Below are 16,933 nucleotides of genomic sequence, written 5' to 3' on the forward strand. Positions count from 1 at the left end.
GTGGGTGGGGGTGGAGAAGCACATGACCACAATAGGACAGCATGGGAAGTGTTCTGGGGATGGACCTGGTGTGCCCTACGTGTGCAAAAACTGCACCCCAAGAGTCAACTTTACTGCATGTTTTCAAAATATTTTTTAATGTGATGAGTGGTCTGGGAAATCCTCACCTAACAAAGTGGCTTTTGATTCAAGGCCTGAAGAAGGGGAGGGCCCACTCCAGGTGGATGACACGGGCAGGGCAAAACCTGAGGCCAGAGTGTGCCTGGGGATATGAGGGACGTGGAGGGCACCCATGTCCAGCCCACCTCAGTGCTTCTGCCTCAGTGAGAAGGGGAGGGAGTTGGCCACAAGGGGGCCTGGGTGCATCAAATAGGAAGCCGGTGAGTCAAGCAGCTCGGGGCCAGTGGGGCTGGAGAGATGCCAGAGCCAGGGGCTATGTGTGGACTTAGGGTTTGGAACCATTAAAGGGCTCTGCGACGGGAGTGGCAGGATATGACCTATTTTTGAGACATTGTGCTGAGAACAGGCCTTAAAGGCAGAAGCACAGAGCCTGGCTCAGGGCGCTGCAGTACTTAAGCCCCATAGTTGAAAATTATCTTCCTCCCAGCTCCTACCCAGGCCCTCTCCCTCTCCAGATGCCTACAGCACACCAGACAGTAGGCTCCTTGCTGGCACGAACCACAGCCTCCAGCTCATGGCTCTCAAATGCAGTGCAGGTATGCATGGTTCTCTTCTGGGCATTCTGGGCAGGGTGCCCTGCAGGAGCCACAGTTAACTGCAGTGCAACTAATGGGACACTGCACATCAGGGACCACTTGCCATTCATGACTGCAGGCCCCACCACAGCTCCACGATGTGGGCCCCACTCACATCCCATCCAGGGCAGGAACGTGAGCCATGGGGAGGCTAAGAGCAGACCCAGGGTCACACAGTGATGAGGCTGGCACTGAGGGCTCCCACCTCATCACACCCTGCAGCACACCAGCAGGGGCTCAACTGATCCTTCAGGCACAATTGACCTCCGGAAGAGCCAGGCCTTGGTGGGGAGGGGTGAAGGTGGGGGTCGGGGGGCAGCATATCTGCCTGGAGACATTCAGTGGCCAGGTTGGGGGCAGCCCAATTTCCTGAGTGGAAGTGGGGGACACAGGCAGGCTCAGGCGTTTCTCTGCTCTGGAGGAAGGTACTCGAGGCCCAGGTGTCTGAAGATGTCTTCCTCTGAAGCCGCTTGGAAAAATGTCTTCTGCAACAGAAGCAGGACTTCCGTGACCTAGGAGTCTTGCCACTGCTGCTTCCCTGCAGGAAGACTGAGGGTGGGGAAGAGCCCAGCGCTGAGGTGGGGTGTGCTCTTGAGGGCCAGGAACTGCGTGTGGAGACCCAGATTCGGGTCCTATGGGTTTCAGGCTGGAGGGGTCTGGGGCCATTTCAGATTGTGGGTCAGGGAGCGGACTATGGGTGCTGTTTGCTGTCCCCAGTCCCCAACAATGTACCTGCTCCGGGTCAAACAGCCCATGGCTGTTCAGCCACAGGCCCTTCTCCTTCCGGCTGAAGCGGCGCAGCTCCCGCTGGAAAAGCTGTAGGGAAGGGATTGTCCTCAGCAGGGCTGGCCCAGCCCCACCCCCAGGCGGCCCAGCGGCACACTGCCTACCTTGGAGCCAGTCCAACCGAGCAGGGCGAAAGGGAACTGGCTGACGGGTGCAACTACCAAGTCCACTCTCATGGCCTTCCAGGATGGGCAGGGCCTCGTGGATCCCCCCACAGCAGCCCCTGGAGGTTGTGGTAGGCGGAAAATGCAGAAACTTCTCTCAAAAGCGTCCATGTGGCTCTGTTGGGCCAGGCGGGTAGGGGACTCCCAACAGCTGTGCTGGTGCTGGTGGTACAGGATGAAGCCCTGTGGGGAGAGGCGGGCGTGGCTGAGACCACCCGGTGGTGTGGAGAGAGCAGGAGGCGGTGGCATTGGCCAGCGGTGGCTCTTGGGGAGCAGGGAGGCCCTCACCTGGTCCTGCAGGCGGCGCATCACTCTAGGCAGCAGCCCCGCCTCCTGACCCTCCTTGGGGTGGGTGATGAGGAAGTCCACGTCATGGCCCTGCAACTTCCCCCTGAGGGGGTCAGTCTGACTCTGACTCAGGGACACGGCCTGCTCACTCCAGCCCCAGGCCACATCCCTTCCAACGAGTGGGCCCGCTTCAGGGTCCCCGACTCAGGTCCCTTCACTGGGGAGGGGTCTGAAGCCAAGCCAGAGGGGCACGTCGGGCCTTCTTACCTGCGGAAGCCGCCGGTCAGCGTGACGGTGGCCCCAGGCAGGGCCTGCCCCACAGCTTCCTCCACCACCTGCTGCAGGGCATCTACATCGGACCGCAGGACTGGGGTGCTCAGGTCCTGGTGGTGCTGGAGCCCTGGGGGCAGCACCGGCCCTCCTGACTCACCCAGCCTGCCCACCACACCGAGCCCCCATCCCTCACCAGCATGAGGTGATCACCCTGGGGCCCCGTCATTGCAGGACCGGGAGAGGCCTCCGAGGAAGGTGAGGCTAGGGCAAGGAGCAGAATGAGATCCCAATCTAAGCATGACACTATCTTCTCTCCCACTTTAAATTTTAAACTTTTATTTTGAGACAGTTGTAGATTCACTCGCAGTTAAAAGAAATAGCACAGAGGGAGATCCCATGTGCCTTTTATCCAGCTCTCCCAAAAGGTTAACCCCTTGCAAAACTATAATTTTGCAACCAAATATAAGGATACTGATGTTGATACAGTCATGCCACAGGCTATCTCTTTTGATGGCTGTTTTTCCTTATGCATAAAGTGGGACCAAGAGGTGGTAAAAGGATGGAAGATGGCTTTGCCACGACGAACACCTCACTCTGGCCTACTTCTGTTTCCTCACCTATCAGCCTCCCACACGCAGTTAAGGAGAGGTTTATTTATTTATTTGAGATGGAGTCTCGCTCTTGTTGTCCAGGTTGGAGGGCAGTGGCGCAATCTGAGCTTACTGCAACCTCCACCTCCCAGGTTCAAGTGATTCTCCTGCCTCAGCCTCCCAAGTAACTGAGATTACGGGTGTCTGCCACCACACCCAGCTAATTTATTATTTTTAGTAGAGACAGGGTTTTGCCACGTTGGCCAGGCTGGTCTTGAACTCCTAACCTCAGGTGATCCACCCGCCTCGGCCTCTCAAAGTGCTGGGACTACATAAAGATGTGAGTCATGGCACCCAGCTAAGGAGAGGTTTAAATGTGAAGAACAGCAGCACCTGGCACAGTGAGCTCTCAGTAAACGCTGCTAACCATTCCTGACTACTCTTGTCGTGGGGAGAGGCGATCAAGAGGAACCAGCTCTGCGGGTCTCACTTCCTGTCAGCTGAACTGGGCAGTGGCCCAGGGGAAGATGTGCGAAGAGGCAGTGGAGCTGGCAGTGCCTGCTGGGCTGTGGGGATTGCTTCAGCAGAGCCCTCAACCCAAGGGAGGTCCCAGATGGTGTGGCCAGAGTAGCCAGGCAGGCCATGCAGAGAGAACAGAGTATCTGCTCAACACCTGCCACTTGCCGGCTCTCACAGGGGAGCCTACGAATTCATTCCTTCCCACCTTTTTTTTTTTTTTTTTTTTTGAGATAGGGTCTTGCTCTGTCACTCAGGCTGGAGTGCAGTGGCTCAATCTCAGCTCATTGCAACTTCCACCTTGGCCTCAAGGCTTGACCTCCCGGGCTCAAGCGATCCTTGTACCTCGGCCTCATGAGTAGCTGGTACTACGGGCATCCACCATCACGCCTGGCTAACTCTTGTATTTCTCGTAGAGACAGGGTTTCACCCTGTTGCCCAGACTGGTCTCGAACTGCTGAGCTCAAGCGATCTACCCACCTTGACCTCCCAAAGTGCTGGGATTACAGGTGTGAGTCACCATGCCCAGCCTTCCTTCTCCATTTTACAGAAAATGTAACAGACTCAGAGAGGTTATTTCTTGGGCAATGGTCACCTACCTGGCAAATGGTAGATAAGACTCAAACCCAGGCCTAACAAACTCGAAAGCTGATGTTCTTTCTGCTGCTCGGTGCCACCTCTGCAGGCCTCCATGTACCAAGCACCACACTGGGCAGTGTGCCCAAGGCCCAGGCTGTCCCTGGTCACTGGTCAAAGTCTAACCAGTAGGCGGACACAAGCCCCTGGCATATCATGGAAGTTGCTGTGTCAGCATCGTCCACTGAGAAAGGGCTGTGATAGATCCTGACTGCACTGGGTGGAGACCCCAGGAAGCCCACCACACAAGGCTGCCACCAAACCCTCTGCACCAGACTGCTCCCTTCCCTCTAGGGAGTTGATGCTGAGGGATCCAGGGTGCAGTTTAGGGAAGCCCAGGGCCCAGCCTCTCTGGAGGGCTCACCCGCTTTCTGCTGTTGGGTTAGTTTCTGGGGCTGCTCTCGGAGGTCATCTAAGGTTCGCAGTCCTTCCCGGTACCACCGGTCAGCAGTCTTCACACCAACCCCGAAGATCTGGGTGAAGAGCTGTGGGGAAGGAGTGTAGCCCGGTTGGGCAGAGCTCTCATGGCTAGACTCGGATGATCATCGGCTCCGGCACAGTGTGGCCCATGGAGCACCATGCACCAGGCAGGCGCCGTCCCCACTCGCAACCTGCCGTAGACCACAGGGCAAGGATTCAAACCTGGAGCCTGACTACCCAGCCTGCCGTCTCTGGGAACAAACCCACGCACACCCCTCTCCTCTCCTCTATGAAAGGGACTTACACAGCTCTAGCCTATGATTCCAACATAATCAAAACAGTCACCCTAACACATCAGCTCCTAAGTCACTGGAAAAACCATGCCTCTCCCACCTAACAGAAGGTGGAACAAATTTCTGTGTTTCTCCTCCTTAGCCAACAGCAAAAAACAATGAGGAGTTAACAATCAAAAGGGTGGATTTAGGAGCAGAGTTGGCAGGGCTGGCTGGGGTGCTCACATATCTTCCCACAGAGGGTGGGCCCCAGCCCAAGCAAGTCACCTGCTTCAGGTCAGCCACTAGAGTCCCTCCCTAGGAATTCTGGATCTGAGACTGAGGGCAGGCCCACACAGTGGCAGAAGCTGTAGCCTGTGGCAGCCGAGCACCTTTTGTAGCCACATTTCCAACCGATGGAGGAAGCTGGTGCGTCGCAAGAGAGGGCGAAGCCACCGTGCAGAGGGGCAGAGGGGAGGAGGAGTGGCCTGGTGATACCCAGGTCGCTGAGCCCAGTTGTCCTGCAGACTGGCCACAGCCCTCCCCATCCTGGGCTCTGCTGGCCCTCCTTTCCTTTATTTTGTGAACCAACGGTGTGGGGTGGGTCACTGTCACTTGCAACCCAAAGAATCCTGACTAAAAATGATGAGATTAACCCAATTATATTGTTAATAAACTTCTCATTACTAATGTAATTTTCTGCCAGCCTAGATGCCTTCAGGGCTGGGGCTGAGGCTGACAGTGAAAGTACTCACTAACCTCATACCACTTCAAGGGGATTTCTTCATTTTCAGGCCCCTCACTCCCACACTCACCATGGTGGCCCCACTCATCTGGTCCCCTGTCCCTGCCAGTGCCCCTTGCCCCCTTCCCTGCATATTTGAGCCCATTTGCCCTGCACACACTGCTCAAGTCTCTCCTCTTCGAAGCCCTCCCTGTCAATCCTGACAACATTCTGTGTGACCTCCCAAGGCCCCATCCACCCAGGAAGCCACACTTCACTGACAGTTATCCGTGTGGCCACCGCTGTGACACTCCTAGCCACAAAGCCAGTTGGCAGAAGGGTGTCAAAGCAGGCACACCCGAGGCATCCAAAAGAACTCAGACGGCATTTCCCTATCAGACCAGGAGTGAGCAGAAACAGAGGGAAGGTGGCCATGGAAACAGGCAGGCTGACAACACTGAGAAAATAACACATAAGGTCCTGCAGAAGGCGGGCAAGGGCAAGCCCAGCATGCTCAGTGGCAGCACCCAAGGGTACATTTGGTTCACAGTGCTCTGTTTAAGATGCCACAGCATGTAATCTACTTGAGAATATTCCATCAAAAACAGTCAAGGCAGAGCGAAGTGGCTCATGCCTATAATCCCAGCATTTTGGGGGCCAAGGCAGGAGAATCATTTGAGGGTTTGAGACCAGCTTAGGCAACATTACCAAGACCCCATCTTTACGAGAAAGATTTAAAAATTAACCTGGTGTGGTGACACATGCCTGTAGTCCCAGCTACTCCAGAGACTGAGGTGGGAGGATGGTTTGAGCCCAGGAAGTCAAGGCTGCCGTGAGCTGTGATCACACCACTGTACTCCAGCCTGGGCGACAGAGCGAGACCCTGTCTCAAAAACAAAATAAAACAAAAACCCCCAAAAGCCAGATGGTGCTGAGTGATCTAGAAAATTCTGTCCTCAAAACAAGCTTCTTCCTTGCCTGTCTCCACTTGGCTGCCTTGTGCATATCAGGTATCAGCTTAGCTGCCACTTCCTCGGCAAGACCTTCTCTGACCCCTGGGCTGGGTCAGCTGCCCCTGTTTGCCTCCCCGTGCATGGTGTGGACTGTGTTGTCATTCCCAGGGCAGGACATTCCTGGGGTAGGTCCGAGCCCTGCCCTGCGCACCTTCATGGTCTGGTACCTCTCTGAGCGCCGAACTCTCTCCACCTCCTCACACACTCCATGCTCCAGCAGCTCCTGGGGGAGGGAACAAAGCAGAACTCTAAGCCTGAGGGCGTGGGAAGAAAGAGAAGGGCGGGGAGTTAGGGTCAGGGCTGGGGGCCCAAGGACTGAGGCAGTCCCCTCCAACACCCTGCAGAGACAACTTTGTGGGGTCAGGGTCCAGTAGGACCTGGAAATGGAGACTGTGCCCAGGGAGGTGACCAAAGTTGCTGCCACACAGCTGGGAGACCAGGGCTCCAGCCTCAAAGCTCCTTCGGGCCTGGAGTTACAACAGCTGAGATGCCAGGTAACGTGGATCATCTCTCAGTCAAATAAGTCCCAAGATACATAAACAATTGCTTTTCAGAACATGTGAACTCAATACTACTTCATTTAAAAGCATCTTCTGTCACTGTGTATTCTCGCAATGAAAGTGCACTAAAGGACAACTAAACACACTGGGGCACTGAAAAGAGATGCTCACACTCAGGGTGCTCTCTTTCATTCCACTGTGGAGGGCAGTTTGGGACTAATGACAATGACAACAGTGTCACCCCTAGCCCTGCCAGGCCCCTCACAGCGCCATTCACTGGGTCCTCTAGGCCACCCAGGAGTAAATGGCTGGTGTGCACAGGAGGAATCTGAGCGCAGAGGGTGGCTTGTTGAGGCCTTGGAGCAGTGTCAGCACCCACAACTGTCTGTCCTCACCCACCCCCACATCACCCTCTGCTGTCTCACCAGGCCCCAAGGCCTCCCCACCCACTCACTCACCCTGCTAGGATGGTAAGCACCTACCTGGACAACCCTAGAGGAGTGTTCTCCAAAGTGGGGAAGCCCCTGCAGCTGGCTCAGGGTTGTGACAGGGCTGGGAAGGGCCTTCAGCACCGAGGCTGCTCTGCAGAAGGTGAGGAGGCGGCCCTCACTGCCTTCAAAGCCTGCTGCCTCGGCCAGTGTCTCCAGAGCCTCCTGCAGGGAGGGGCCCTAGGTAAGAGGCAGGGTGGGCAGCTCCAATCCCCCAGCTACCACCCATCTGTACCCTTGTCCCCAACCCCCAGGGCTGGCCAAGGCTCATAGAAGCGGCTTACCGAGAGGCCAGTGTTGTGGTGCGTGAGGGGCGTGGGGCGCTGGCAGGCATAGGCAGGCATCCATGCTGGGCTCAGAGGCCCCTTCCTTGGCCCAGCCACCTGGGGATGGGCAATAAACAGGTCACTGTGAGGCTGCAGGGCTGGCAGGAGAGCCAGGCCGTACCCAGGCTTTGTTTCTCCTGGGGTGTCCAACTCGGGCCCTCTGGAGATCATGGGACAGAGGTGGGCAACAAAACACCACCGGCATGGGGCTGAGGGAGGCACCGCCCTGCAGAACAGGCTGTGCATGGGGCTCCTCATGCCAGGGTAGCAGCAATCACATCTGCCAGCCCTGTGGGCACTTCTCCTGCTGCTGCACATGACGCATGTACTCCATCACCCCAATCCTCACAACCAAGCAGGCTGGGGATGCTGAGGCCTTGGAGGCTAGGGGCTTGCCCCACAATCATGGCTCACAGGCTGGGCCAGGATTTGAACGCAGGCAACCTGGCCCCAAGCCCACACCTGTCAGAGGCCAGGAGCCTTATAGCATCCTGAGGACAGGCTCCTGCTAACCCATGGGTCATCCCGCTCGGAGTTGCTGTGTCATCTACTTGGTGAGGAAGAAAGGCCTGAAGAAGGTAAAAATAAGCGGACCCCAGAATTTGCATCAGTGGTGAGAACAGAAGCTGAGATGGCCTGGCCCCCTCAGCCCCTGCTGTGGTTCCTCTACTGGCTTATAGGGGGCCCCTGGTGATCTGGGTAGAGTCTTCACTGCCCACCTCCTCTGAAGGACATTGAGGCATTGCTGCCATGTCACCTGTCCCAGCTGAGCAATGGCCTACACTGGGGCTTTCACTGTAGCCCCCACTCTAGTCTTCCACCCAGCTCACCTCCAGGCGGTGCCGGCACTCCACAGGTACAGGCTGCCCAGCTCCCAGGCTCTCTGTTAACCAGCTTATGTCCAGCAGAGCTGGGGGGGTGCAACCCGGGGGAGCAGCTGCCATCCTGCGCTCCTGCCAGCTGACGGCCTCCTCTGCTGAGGTCTCTTCCATCACAACATGTGTCGCTTCGGAGCTGGTGGAGGGAGTTGGGAGAGAAGGAGGAGGGTGAGGCCCAGAGCCCGTCCTGGTTGGCTCCAAGCCTTCATTCTTGCCGTCCCTTCTGCATGGTAAGTGACCATTCATCCTGCAAAGGTCACCTCCTCCAGAAAGCCTTCCCAGCCCCTCCTCCTGGTAGATGAACACCTCCACCACTCAGCCCTCAGAACTGTAGTTCTCTGCCCTGGCTATGTTCACAAGCACAGCCCAGTCTTGTGCTCTCTCCCTCCCTCTTCACCTCAAAGAAAGGAATTCCTTAGGGTCAGGACCAGGTGGTCTTCATCTAAGAGCAAGGGTTTCAGCAGAGATGGAGGAGCCTGTTTGGGTCTGAACCCCAGCTCTGCCTGCCACATACTTGTTTGGCTCTTGGGCAAGCCACGTGTCTATACTTTGATTTCCTCTTCTGTAAAGCAGAGATAACATATCCACCCTGTGGGGTTGTTGTACAAAGATAGTGCCTTGTACACTTTAAGCTGCTATCATCCTCTCCTGAGTGGGTCTGGCGCACTACTGATCCCTGATAATGTTAAAAAATCAAACACAACTGTGGGGGAATACTAGCCCCAGGTTCGTTTGCTCTCTTAACCTCCAAACTAGGGGGCACCCTCAGCTCCCTTACTCTGGGTGTTGTCTCTGTAGCCGCCATTTTTTCTTCTCTTGGTTCCCTTCCTACAAGAGCTTCTCAGTCGTGTTATTTACTCAGGCCTGAGGACAGAGGAGCCTGCGGGCTCCGGGCCTCTTGAGAAGTCAGTCTCGCTCACAGGTGGGACACAGCCCAGGCAGAAGGGCTGTTAGCAAATACGACTGCCTTTTTTTTTTTTTTTTTTTTTTGAGACAGAGTCTCACTCTGTCGCCCAGGCTGGAGTGCAGTGGCGCGATCTCGGCTCACTGCAAGCTCCGCCTCCCAGGTTCATGCCATTCTCCTGCCTCAGCCTCCCGAGTAGCTGGGACTACAGGTGCCCGCCACCACGTCCGGCTAATTTTTTGTATTTTTAGTAGAGACGGGGTTTCACCGTGTTAGCCAGGATGGTCTCGATCTCCTGACCTCGTGATCTGCCCGCCTCGGCCTCCCAAAGTGCTGGGATTACAGGCGTGAGCCACCGCGCCCGGCCTACTGCTTATTAATTACCCCTGACCTCTGGTTTTGATTCTCGCAGTGATCCTTTAAAACACGCCTCGCCCTAATTAATAGCACCCTTTACAGAAGAGGAGATGGAGGCTCAGGGAAAGGTCACAAGACCACGAAGTGCCACTGCAAACCTAGAATCCAAAACCAGAAGTGCCATGGAAGCCCTCGCCGCGCCGCGCCGCCCCGCACCTGCAGGCGTCAAGGACGCGGAAGCCTTTGGAGCGCGCCAGGCGTGTGAGGAAGGCCCGGCGGCTGCGACCCATGCGAGGCTCGACCAGGTAGATGGCGACTCCCGGGAAGCAAGTCGAGGGCGGCGTGGAGGAAGCGGCATCGCCGCTAGGGGACCCGACCCGCGCTCGCCGCCGTTTGGGGAGCATTGGGACGACAGCCTCCAGTAGCGCGGAGCGAACGCAGAGGGAAACTCCGAGCGAGACGGAAGGAAGCCGCAGTGAGGCTGACGGAAGCGGGCGGGCGGCCGCCGGCTGGAAGAGGACGTGGCCCCGCCCTATGCAAATGAGGCCTCTCTGTGGGGCTCGCTACTTGGGCCAGTCGGAGCGCTGGGGAGGGTCCGGGCTCCTACAGGATTGGGTGTCCCGGCCGCTCCGGAAGACCCGCCTCCATGCAAATAACAGCAGAGGACCCGCCTTTTATTTAAATTAACGTCTCGGAAAGCGCTGTTCGGCCCCATTGGCCTCCGGGAGGAGAGGCTGGGCTGGAGCGGGGCGGGGAGGGTGTTGGAGGGGGTGGAGGAGGCGGGGTCAAGGGGGCGTCCTCGGCTAGGGAGGGTGAACTGGGACCTAGGCCCGGGCGGAGCGGGGTGGGCTGTGTCCTTGGCGCCGGGGCTGGGTCTAGGGTTGAGCCGGCGGCTCGGGGTGGACGCGTGCGGGCTCTGCCCGATCCCTCTGCGCTCGGGACTGTCACACGGAAGCCGGCGGGCGCAGGACCGACACGCGGGTTTCCAATGCGCTGGTGGGGCGGTCGCTTCAAACACACGGGAAGATTTTTCAGTCGAATGGCATTAGGACAACTGGCGGGCCATTTGGAAAAATAGAAGTTGGTGCCCTTCCTCATTCCTTAACACCAAAATAAATTCCAGATGGGTCAAACATTTCCACCTAAAAAGGAAACCAACAACGTACTGGAAAAAAGTCGGTGAATGTTTTTATGATCTAAATATCACAATAAACTTGGAAACACTAAAGGAAAAGAATGATAAACTGGACTACAGACAAATTTTAAATCTGATTAAAAATTAAAGTCAGAAGATAAACTGGGATAAAGTGTGAGATATTTTGGAATTAAGATTATCTCATGATAATCTTATCAAATTGTCCATAGATAAAAAGACAATAATTTAATAGAAAAATTAGCAAAGAAACTCACGTAGATGATTCTTAGAAGAAATCCTGGTCAATAAATTTATGACCAGAGTGCCCAACCTGTCCAGTCGTTACAGAATACCTAAATGAGAATATCTTCAGTTGTGGGTTTATCAAACATTCAAAAAAATTGACCACACATGTTGAAGGTGCGAGGGAATTGGCAATCCATAGGAAGGACTGTGGAAGCCAATGTGGCAACCACATCCAACAAAATGAAAACAAAATAATACACATTGATCCAGCAATTCCTTTCCCAAGATTGGGATTGCATTGAATCTATAGATCAAGCTGGGGAAATCTGATGTCTTGATAATATCAAGTCTTCTGTCTATCTTATTTAGATATACTCCATTTGTAACCTCTGTTACGGTAGTGTGGCACTGCTCAGCCTAACCGATGGGACACGCCAGATCAGATGCAACCCCCTTCCTCATGCCTCTCCTCATCACTGCCCCATCGTCCTCAGTCTTGAGCCCCAGACTCTTTGAGCACCTATCCTTTTTCTTTGGCCCCTCTCTGACATCTTTAGTGGGCTGGCTCTTCCCCATCTCTGCACTCAGAGCACAGGGCTGAGGGGAGTGGGGGAGATGGCTCAGCCCAGGCATCCTCTTGACCTCCTACACCATCTCCCAGCCTCCTAATTCATCTACCTCTTCAGGGCTGTAGAGCTTCCTGGGCCTCAGGACCCACATACAGAAGCCAGGAGGCCTGCATATGGTCCCTCTCTCCGCATCCTCCCCTTGTGCCAGCAGGGATGGGCAGGCTCTAAGGGTCTTCGTCTGTGGATCTGGCTCCTACCCTTCTCAAGGAGGAGGCTCTGCCCAAATATCCCCTGAGCAGATCCCTCTAGCTGTCTAAAACCATTTCCGTTCCTTTTAATGTCCTCTGTCTGGCCAGAGCCCCTGGGCTCCCCTTGGAGCCCTTGTTCTCTCCTGGGAAGGCAGAGGCAGTTTTTAAGTCTATGAGACCTGAATACTTAAAACACTGGGCAACTGTGCAAAAATGTTTGTGCAAGGAATCTCATCCAAATGACACTGGAAGAAACTGCCTAGCTTAGAAATCAGCCAGGCTCTCTGAGTGGTTGCTGCAAAGTGTCTGCTAGGACAACATGGGGCTGAAGGAGTCATGAAGATTGGCCAGTGGGGGCAAGAAGGGGTGAGGAGGTGGGGAGAGAGAGGGACTTGCCTGCTCTGCAGGACGAAGATGTGCCCTATACCCAGGGAGAGGTGGCCTGCCGTGGAGGTGAAACCGCCTTTGCAGAATTGTAAGTCATGAGAGAAATCTAACATGACTGACTCCCTCTTGCATCTAACCTCACAGACTAAATTGGTTTTCTTATTTCTTTTTTTTCTTCTTCTTCTTGTAGTGCAGAGGCCAACATAACTATGAGAGGAATTTAGTTCATAGTTAAAGGCAAGAAAAACTGACCCCCTCCTTGTTTGGAGATTGAAACCACATTCATAAGACAAGGTTAGAATTGTGGTGGGGCCTGAACTTTGCTAAAGAATGGGCATAAACAGCGACCTGCCGCTTCTCACTTAGCTTGCTTTTCTATAATGCTTACTGCCCTGGAGTCACATAGCCGGAAATCTCAAGATTTCTAACTTCTCCAGCTGCTCATATAGAGGCCGGGCACAGTGGCTCACACCTGTAATTCCAGCACTTTCGGAGGCCAAGGCGGGTGGATCACTGGAGGTCAGGAGTTCGAGACTAGCCTGGCCAACATGGTGAAACTCTATCTCCCTAAAAATACAAAAAAATTAGCTGGGAGTGGTGACACATGCCTGTAATCCCAGCTACTCAGGAGGCTGAGGCAGGAGAATTGCTTGAACCCGGGAGGTGGAGTTTGCAGTGAGCTGAGATCACGCCACTGCACTCCAGCCTGGGAGACAGAGCAAGACTCCGTCTCAAAAAAAAAAAAAAAAAATCACTATTATGAAACCTAAAGAACTTTGAGATATTTTCTAGATTTAGAATTTTAGCAGACCAAGAGACACTACCTGGACCTGTGACCCACACCAAGAAACTGACTCAGCTGCTTGAAGATAGTTTTGACACCTCTGTGATTTCATCCACTGCCAATCAGTTGTCTCAGTTCCCTAGTCCCCTGCTTGCTGAAGCACCCTTAAAAACACTAGCCTCTGAATTCTGGGGGAGGTAGTTCTGAGAATTATCTTTCATCCTCCTTGCTTGTCTGGCCCTGCAATTACGAAACTTTCTCTGCTGCAACAGTGTCCCCACTGGAGAACATGGTGAGGGGGTGTCCCTGCTGGAGGATGGTTGGGGAGGGGGTCCCTGCTTGAGGATGTGGGAGGTATACCTGCTGGAGGAGGGGTGAGGGAGGGTGTCCCACTGGAAGATGGGGGTGGGGCGCAGTGGGGAGCCATACTAGGGCCAAGAATATCCCCAGGACTGGAGGTAGCTTTTGCAGCTTAAACAAGAGGCATAGTCGCGAGGGCGACTTGGTTAGGACTTGGGTGTGTCCAAGAGGCACTTGGAAGGAGTTGCCCTTCCCAGAGGGTGGCCCTTGAGCTATGGAAAAGATCCCACTGACAGGAGATGGTTAGATTATCTCCTGCACATTGGAAATTGTCTTTGAGTTTCCATCTTCAGTGGGCCTGGTTTCCCTGTACTGGTCTGTGGTGGTCACTGTGGGAAGGCAGTGAGGAGTGGGTCTGGGGAGGGAGAGGGACTGCCACAGGGGCAGCAGTGGCCGCCCCTCACAGGTCCAGACCATCCCCTCTCCAGAGTACAGTGGAGCAGGGTACACCTAAGAGCTCCAAATAATACTTAGGCCCAGGCCCCTCCCCAAATAATCCAGTTTAATTGGTCTGGATATGGCTTGGGCATTGGCATTTTATTTATTTATTATTATTAATTTTTTAGAGACAAGGTCTCACTCTGTCACCGAGGCTGGAGTGCAGTGGCACAATCACTCTTGGCTCTTGTGCTCAAGTGGAACTTCTACCTCAGATTCCTGAGTGGCTGGGACCACAGACATGTGCCCCCACGCCTGGCTAATTTTTTTAAGTTATTTTTTGTAGAGATGGGGGGTCTCACTATGTTGTCCAGGCTAGTCTCAAACTCCTGGCCTCAAGCAGTCCTCCCACCTGAGTCTCCCAAAGCGCTGGGATTACAGGCGTGAGCCACCAAACCCGGCCGACATTGGCATTTTTAAAGCTCCCCAGTGACTGATGTGTGGCCAAGGTTGAGATTCACTGCTCTAGAGGAAGGGGACCCTTCAGGGAGATGGAGATCCTGACAAGAAGCTTACGCGTGTAAAAGTAAGAGCTGAGAACCACCTGAATATCCAGTGACCAAGAGCTGGTGGAATAAATGTTGCTGTGTTCATACTGTGGAATATTATGCAGCCATTAAAAATGATTCTGTGAAGTTTTACTCTTAATCACCCAAAACTGTAAACACTCCAGATGTTCTTGACCCAGGGAACAGCTTCACACACTGGTGTGTGCATCCCATGGAATGCTAAGGAACATTGAGATGAAGGGAACCAGTAATGCAGCAGCTTGGGTGAGTCTTCAGTGCCTCATGCTAAGTGGCAGGAGACACATATGCTCTGATCCCATTTATATGACAATTTGGAAAAGGCAAAACTATAGGATAGAAAACAGACCAGTGATGGGCAAGGCTGGGAGCTGGGGTCGACTACAAAGAGTTTGAAGGCATTTGGGGGTGATGGAATGTCCTCTATCTTGACTGTGGTGGGAGTTACAGGTTACAAGACTGTGTTTGTCAAATTCATAGAATTATGAACTGAAAAGGGTGAATTTTACAGTATGGCAACTATACCGCACTCAGCCTGACTTTTAAAAACTGGTGCTGGCTGGGCGCAGTGGCTCACACCTATAATCCCAGTACTTTGGGAGGCCGGGGTGGCAGATCACATGAGGTCATGAGTTCAAGACCAGCCTGGCCAACATGGAGAACCCCTATCTCTACTAAAAATACAAATATTAGCCGGCCATGATGATGGGTGCCTGTAATCCCAGCTACTCGAGAGGCTGAGGCAGGAGATTGCTTGAACCCGGGAGGCAGAGCTTGCAATGAGCCGAGATCGCGCCATTGCACTCCAGCCTGGGTGACAGAGCGAGATTCCATCTCAAAACAACAACAACAACAACAACAACAGCAACAAAAAACTGGTGCTTTATGGCCATATTCAGTGGCATGAGAAGATTTGACACGGTTACCTGATGAAAGCAGACAGCTGTATGTATAATGTGAGGCTGTTTTTGTAAAAACACACATATATATGTCATACATGGAAAATAGAGGTGCAACAAAGCTAAGCAAATGGTTGCAGTGGTTAGTGGAATTGTGGGTGATTTGAACATTTTTCATTTTGTTTGTACTTTCTAAAATTTCTACAGAGGGCATGGATTGCTTGGAAGCAGGCAGGGAGGGAAGGAACATAAGTTTTTGTTCTCATTTTGTGGACGAGGAGCCTCTGTCTGAGCGGCAGAGCCAAGACACACACCCGGCCTCCCCTCCTGGCTCTGAGTCCGGAGTTCTCTCTGGAGATGTCCACGGTGCCTGCTCAGCCTGCTCCGTGGCCTCCCCTAGGAGCACAGGCCCAGGGAATGCTGTGAGAGAGGGGAGGGTGAAGGCAGGCCTGGGCAGCAGTGGGCAGGGCCCTGGCCTGGATGGGTGGGTGGGTACCACAGGCTGCTGTCAGGAAGTAGAGACCTCAGCCCTCTGTTTTGGGTGAGCTGTTCCAATAAACTTGGCTTAGGGATTCCCAGAAGTCCAAGTCCTCAGCCTCCTGCTCCCTCCTCTGACACTGCCTCCCAGAAAGTCAGGAGGCTGCACAGCCACCCTCGTGGCGGGACACCTTCCGGCCAGGCTGGGCCCTTTCCGCTGCCCTGAGGCTGCAACCTCCCTCCCTGCTCCCACCGAGCCATGGCTATTCCTGCCCATCCCTTACTTATGTTTTTGATTATTTTTGCCCAGATTGAGTTTGCATTTTTCCAAGATGAATCTCATCTTGCTGTTTCCTGTTCCCACTTCCAGCTCTAGACGTCCCTCGGGGAGATACCTCAGTGCCCACGACCTTTGCACCCCCCTCCCCACCTCGCCCCCGCTGTGGCACACTTCTCTCCAAGCTCCCTTTGGTGCTGTTTCCACCCGTGTGCGTTCTGTCCAGAGGCCTGCAGGGACTAGGACGTGGCCCTGCTTGGGGGCCTGCCCCTGCTGCCCTGGTTTCCTCCCTCCCGTGGGCTGCTTGCCAGCAGCATTTGGGAGAGTGTGTGGCCAAACTGCTGATGCTGCTGGCCCTGAGCTCCTGAGGGCTGTTGGCCCCAGCAGTGCTGGCCCTGGGCCTTCTCTGATCTATTCCTGCACATTGCTGTGGCTAAGAGTAACCTGGTATATTTGTATCCCATGACCGCTATAACAAATTATCACAAACTAGGTGGGTAAAAACAACAGAAATTTATTCTCTCCCAGTTCTGGAAACTACAGCCAAAACTCCAGCTGTCAGCAGGGCCACCCTCCCTTGAAGGCTCTAGGGGGGATCCCTCCTCGCCTCTTCAAGCTGCTGATGCTCCTGGTGCTCCTTGGCTTGTGGCAGCATCACTCCACCCTCTGCCCCGCCTGCAATGGCCTCCTTCCCTC

At 54.3% G+C, this 16,933-nt stretch overlaps 1 protein-coding gene across 14 annotated transcripts; it reads right to left on the reverse strand.

Moving 5' to 3' along the window:
- Positions 1-109: 109 nt before the first annotated feature.
- Positions 110-10,417, reverse strand: POLM (DNA polymerase mu). Of its 14 annotated transcripts, none has more exons than XM_055347710.2 (11): positions 10,107-10,415; positions 8,582-8,765; positions 7,710-7,808; positions 7,420-7,605; positions 6,589-6,660; positions 4,373-4,493; positions 2,261-2,393; positions 1,994-2,096; positions 1,646-1,888; positions 1,488-1,571; positions 110-1,293 (listed from the first exon to the last, which is right to left on the reverse strand). In XM_055347710.2, exons 1-11 carry the CDS (start codon positions 10,292-10,294, stop codon positions 925-927), a joined length of 1,782 nt encoding a protein of 593 aa, XP_055203685.1. In that variant the 5' UTR covers positions 10,295-10,415; the 3' UTR covers positions 110-924. The 14 variants fall into 14 exon arrangements, with proteins under 14 accessions (XP_055203685.1, XP_055203690.1, XP_055203686.1 ...); XM_055347715.2 differs by having other exon boundaries at positions 110-1,240; positions 10,107-10,413; XM_055347711.2 differs by having other exon boundaries at positions 7,420-7,590; positions 10,107-10,412.
- Between the last annotated feature and the right edge of the window lie 6,516 nt (positions 10,418-16,933).

Source organism: Gorilla gorilla, chromosome 6 (assembly GCF_029281585.2).
Source record: "Gorilla gorilla gorilla isolate KB3781 chromosome 6, NHGRI_mGorGor1-v2.1_pri, whole genome shotgun sequence".
Lineage (NCBI taxonomy): Eukaryota > Metazoa > Chordata > Mammalia > Primates > Hominidae > Gorilla > Gorilla gorilla.

What these genes read in the sequence shown, in the direction of transcription:
- POLM (XM_055347707.2), bottom strand. Translation starts at nt 10,294, where the DNA reads ATGCTCCCCAAACGGCGGCGAGCGCGGGTCGGGTCCCCTAGCGGCGAT. An exon ending in CGCGTCCTTGACGCCTGCAG is followed by an intron (nt 8,766 to 10,106) that starts GTGCGGGGCGGC and finishes TCCCTCCACCAG; the next exon opens with CTCCGAAGCGACACATGTTG. An exon ending in CTGACCGGCGGCTTCCGCAG is followed by an intron (nt 2,097 to 2,260) that starts GTAAGAAGGCCC and finishes TGACCCCCTCAG; the next exon opens with GGGGAAGTTGCAGGGCCATG.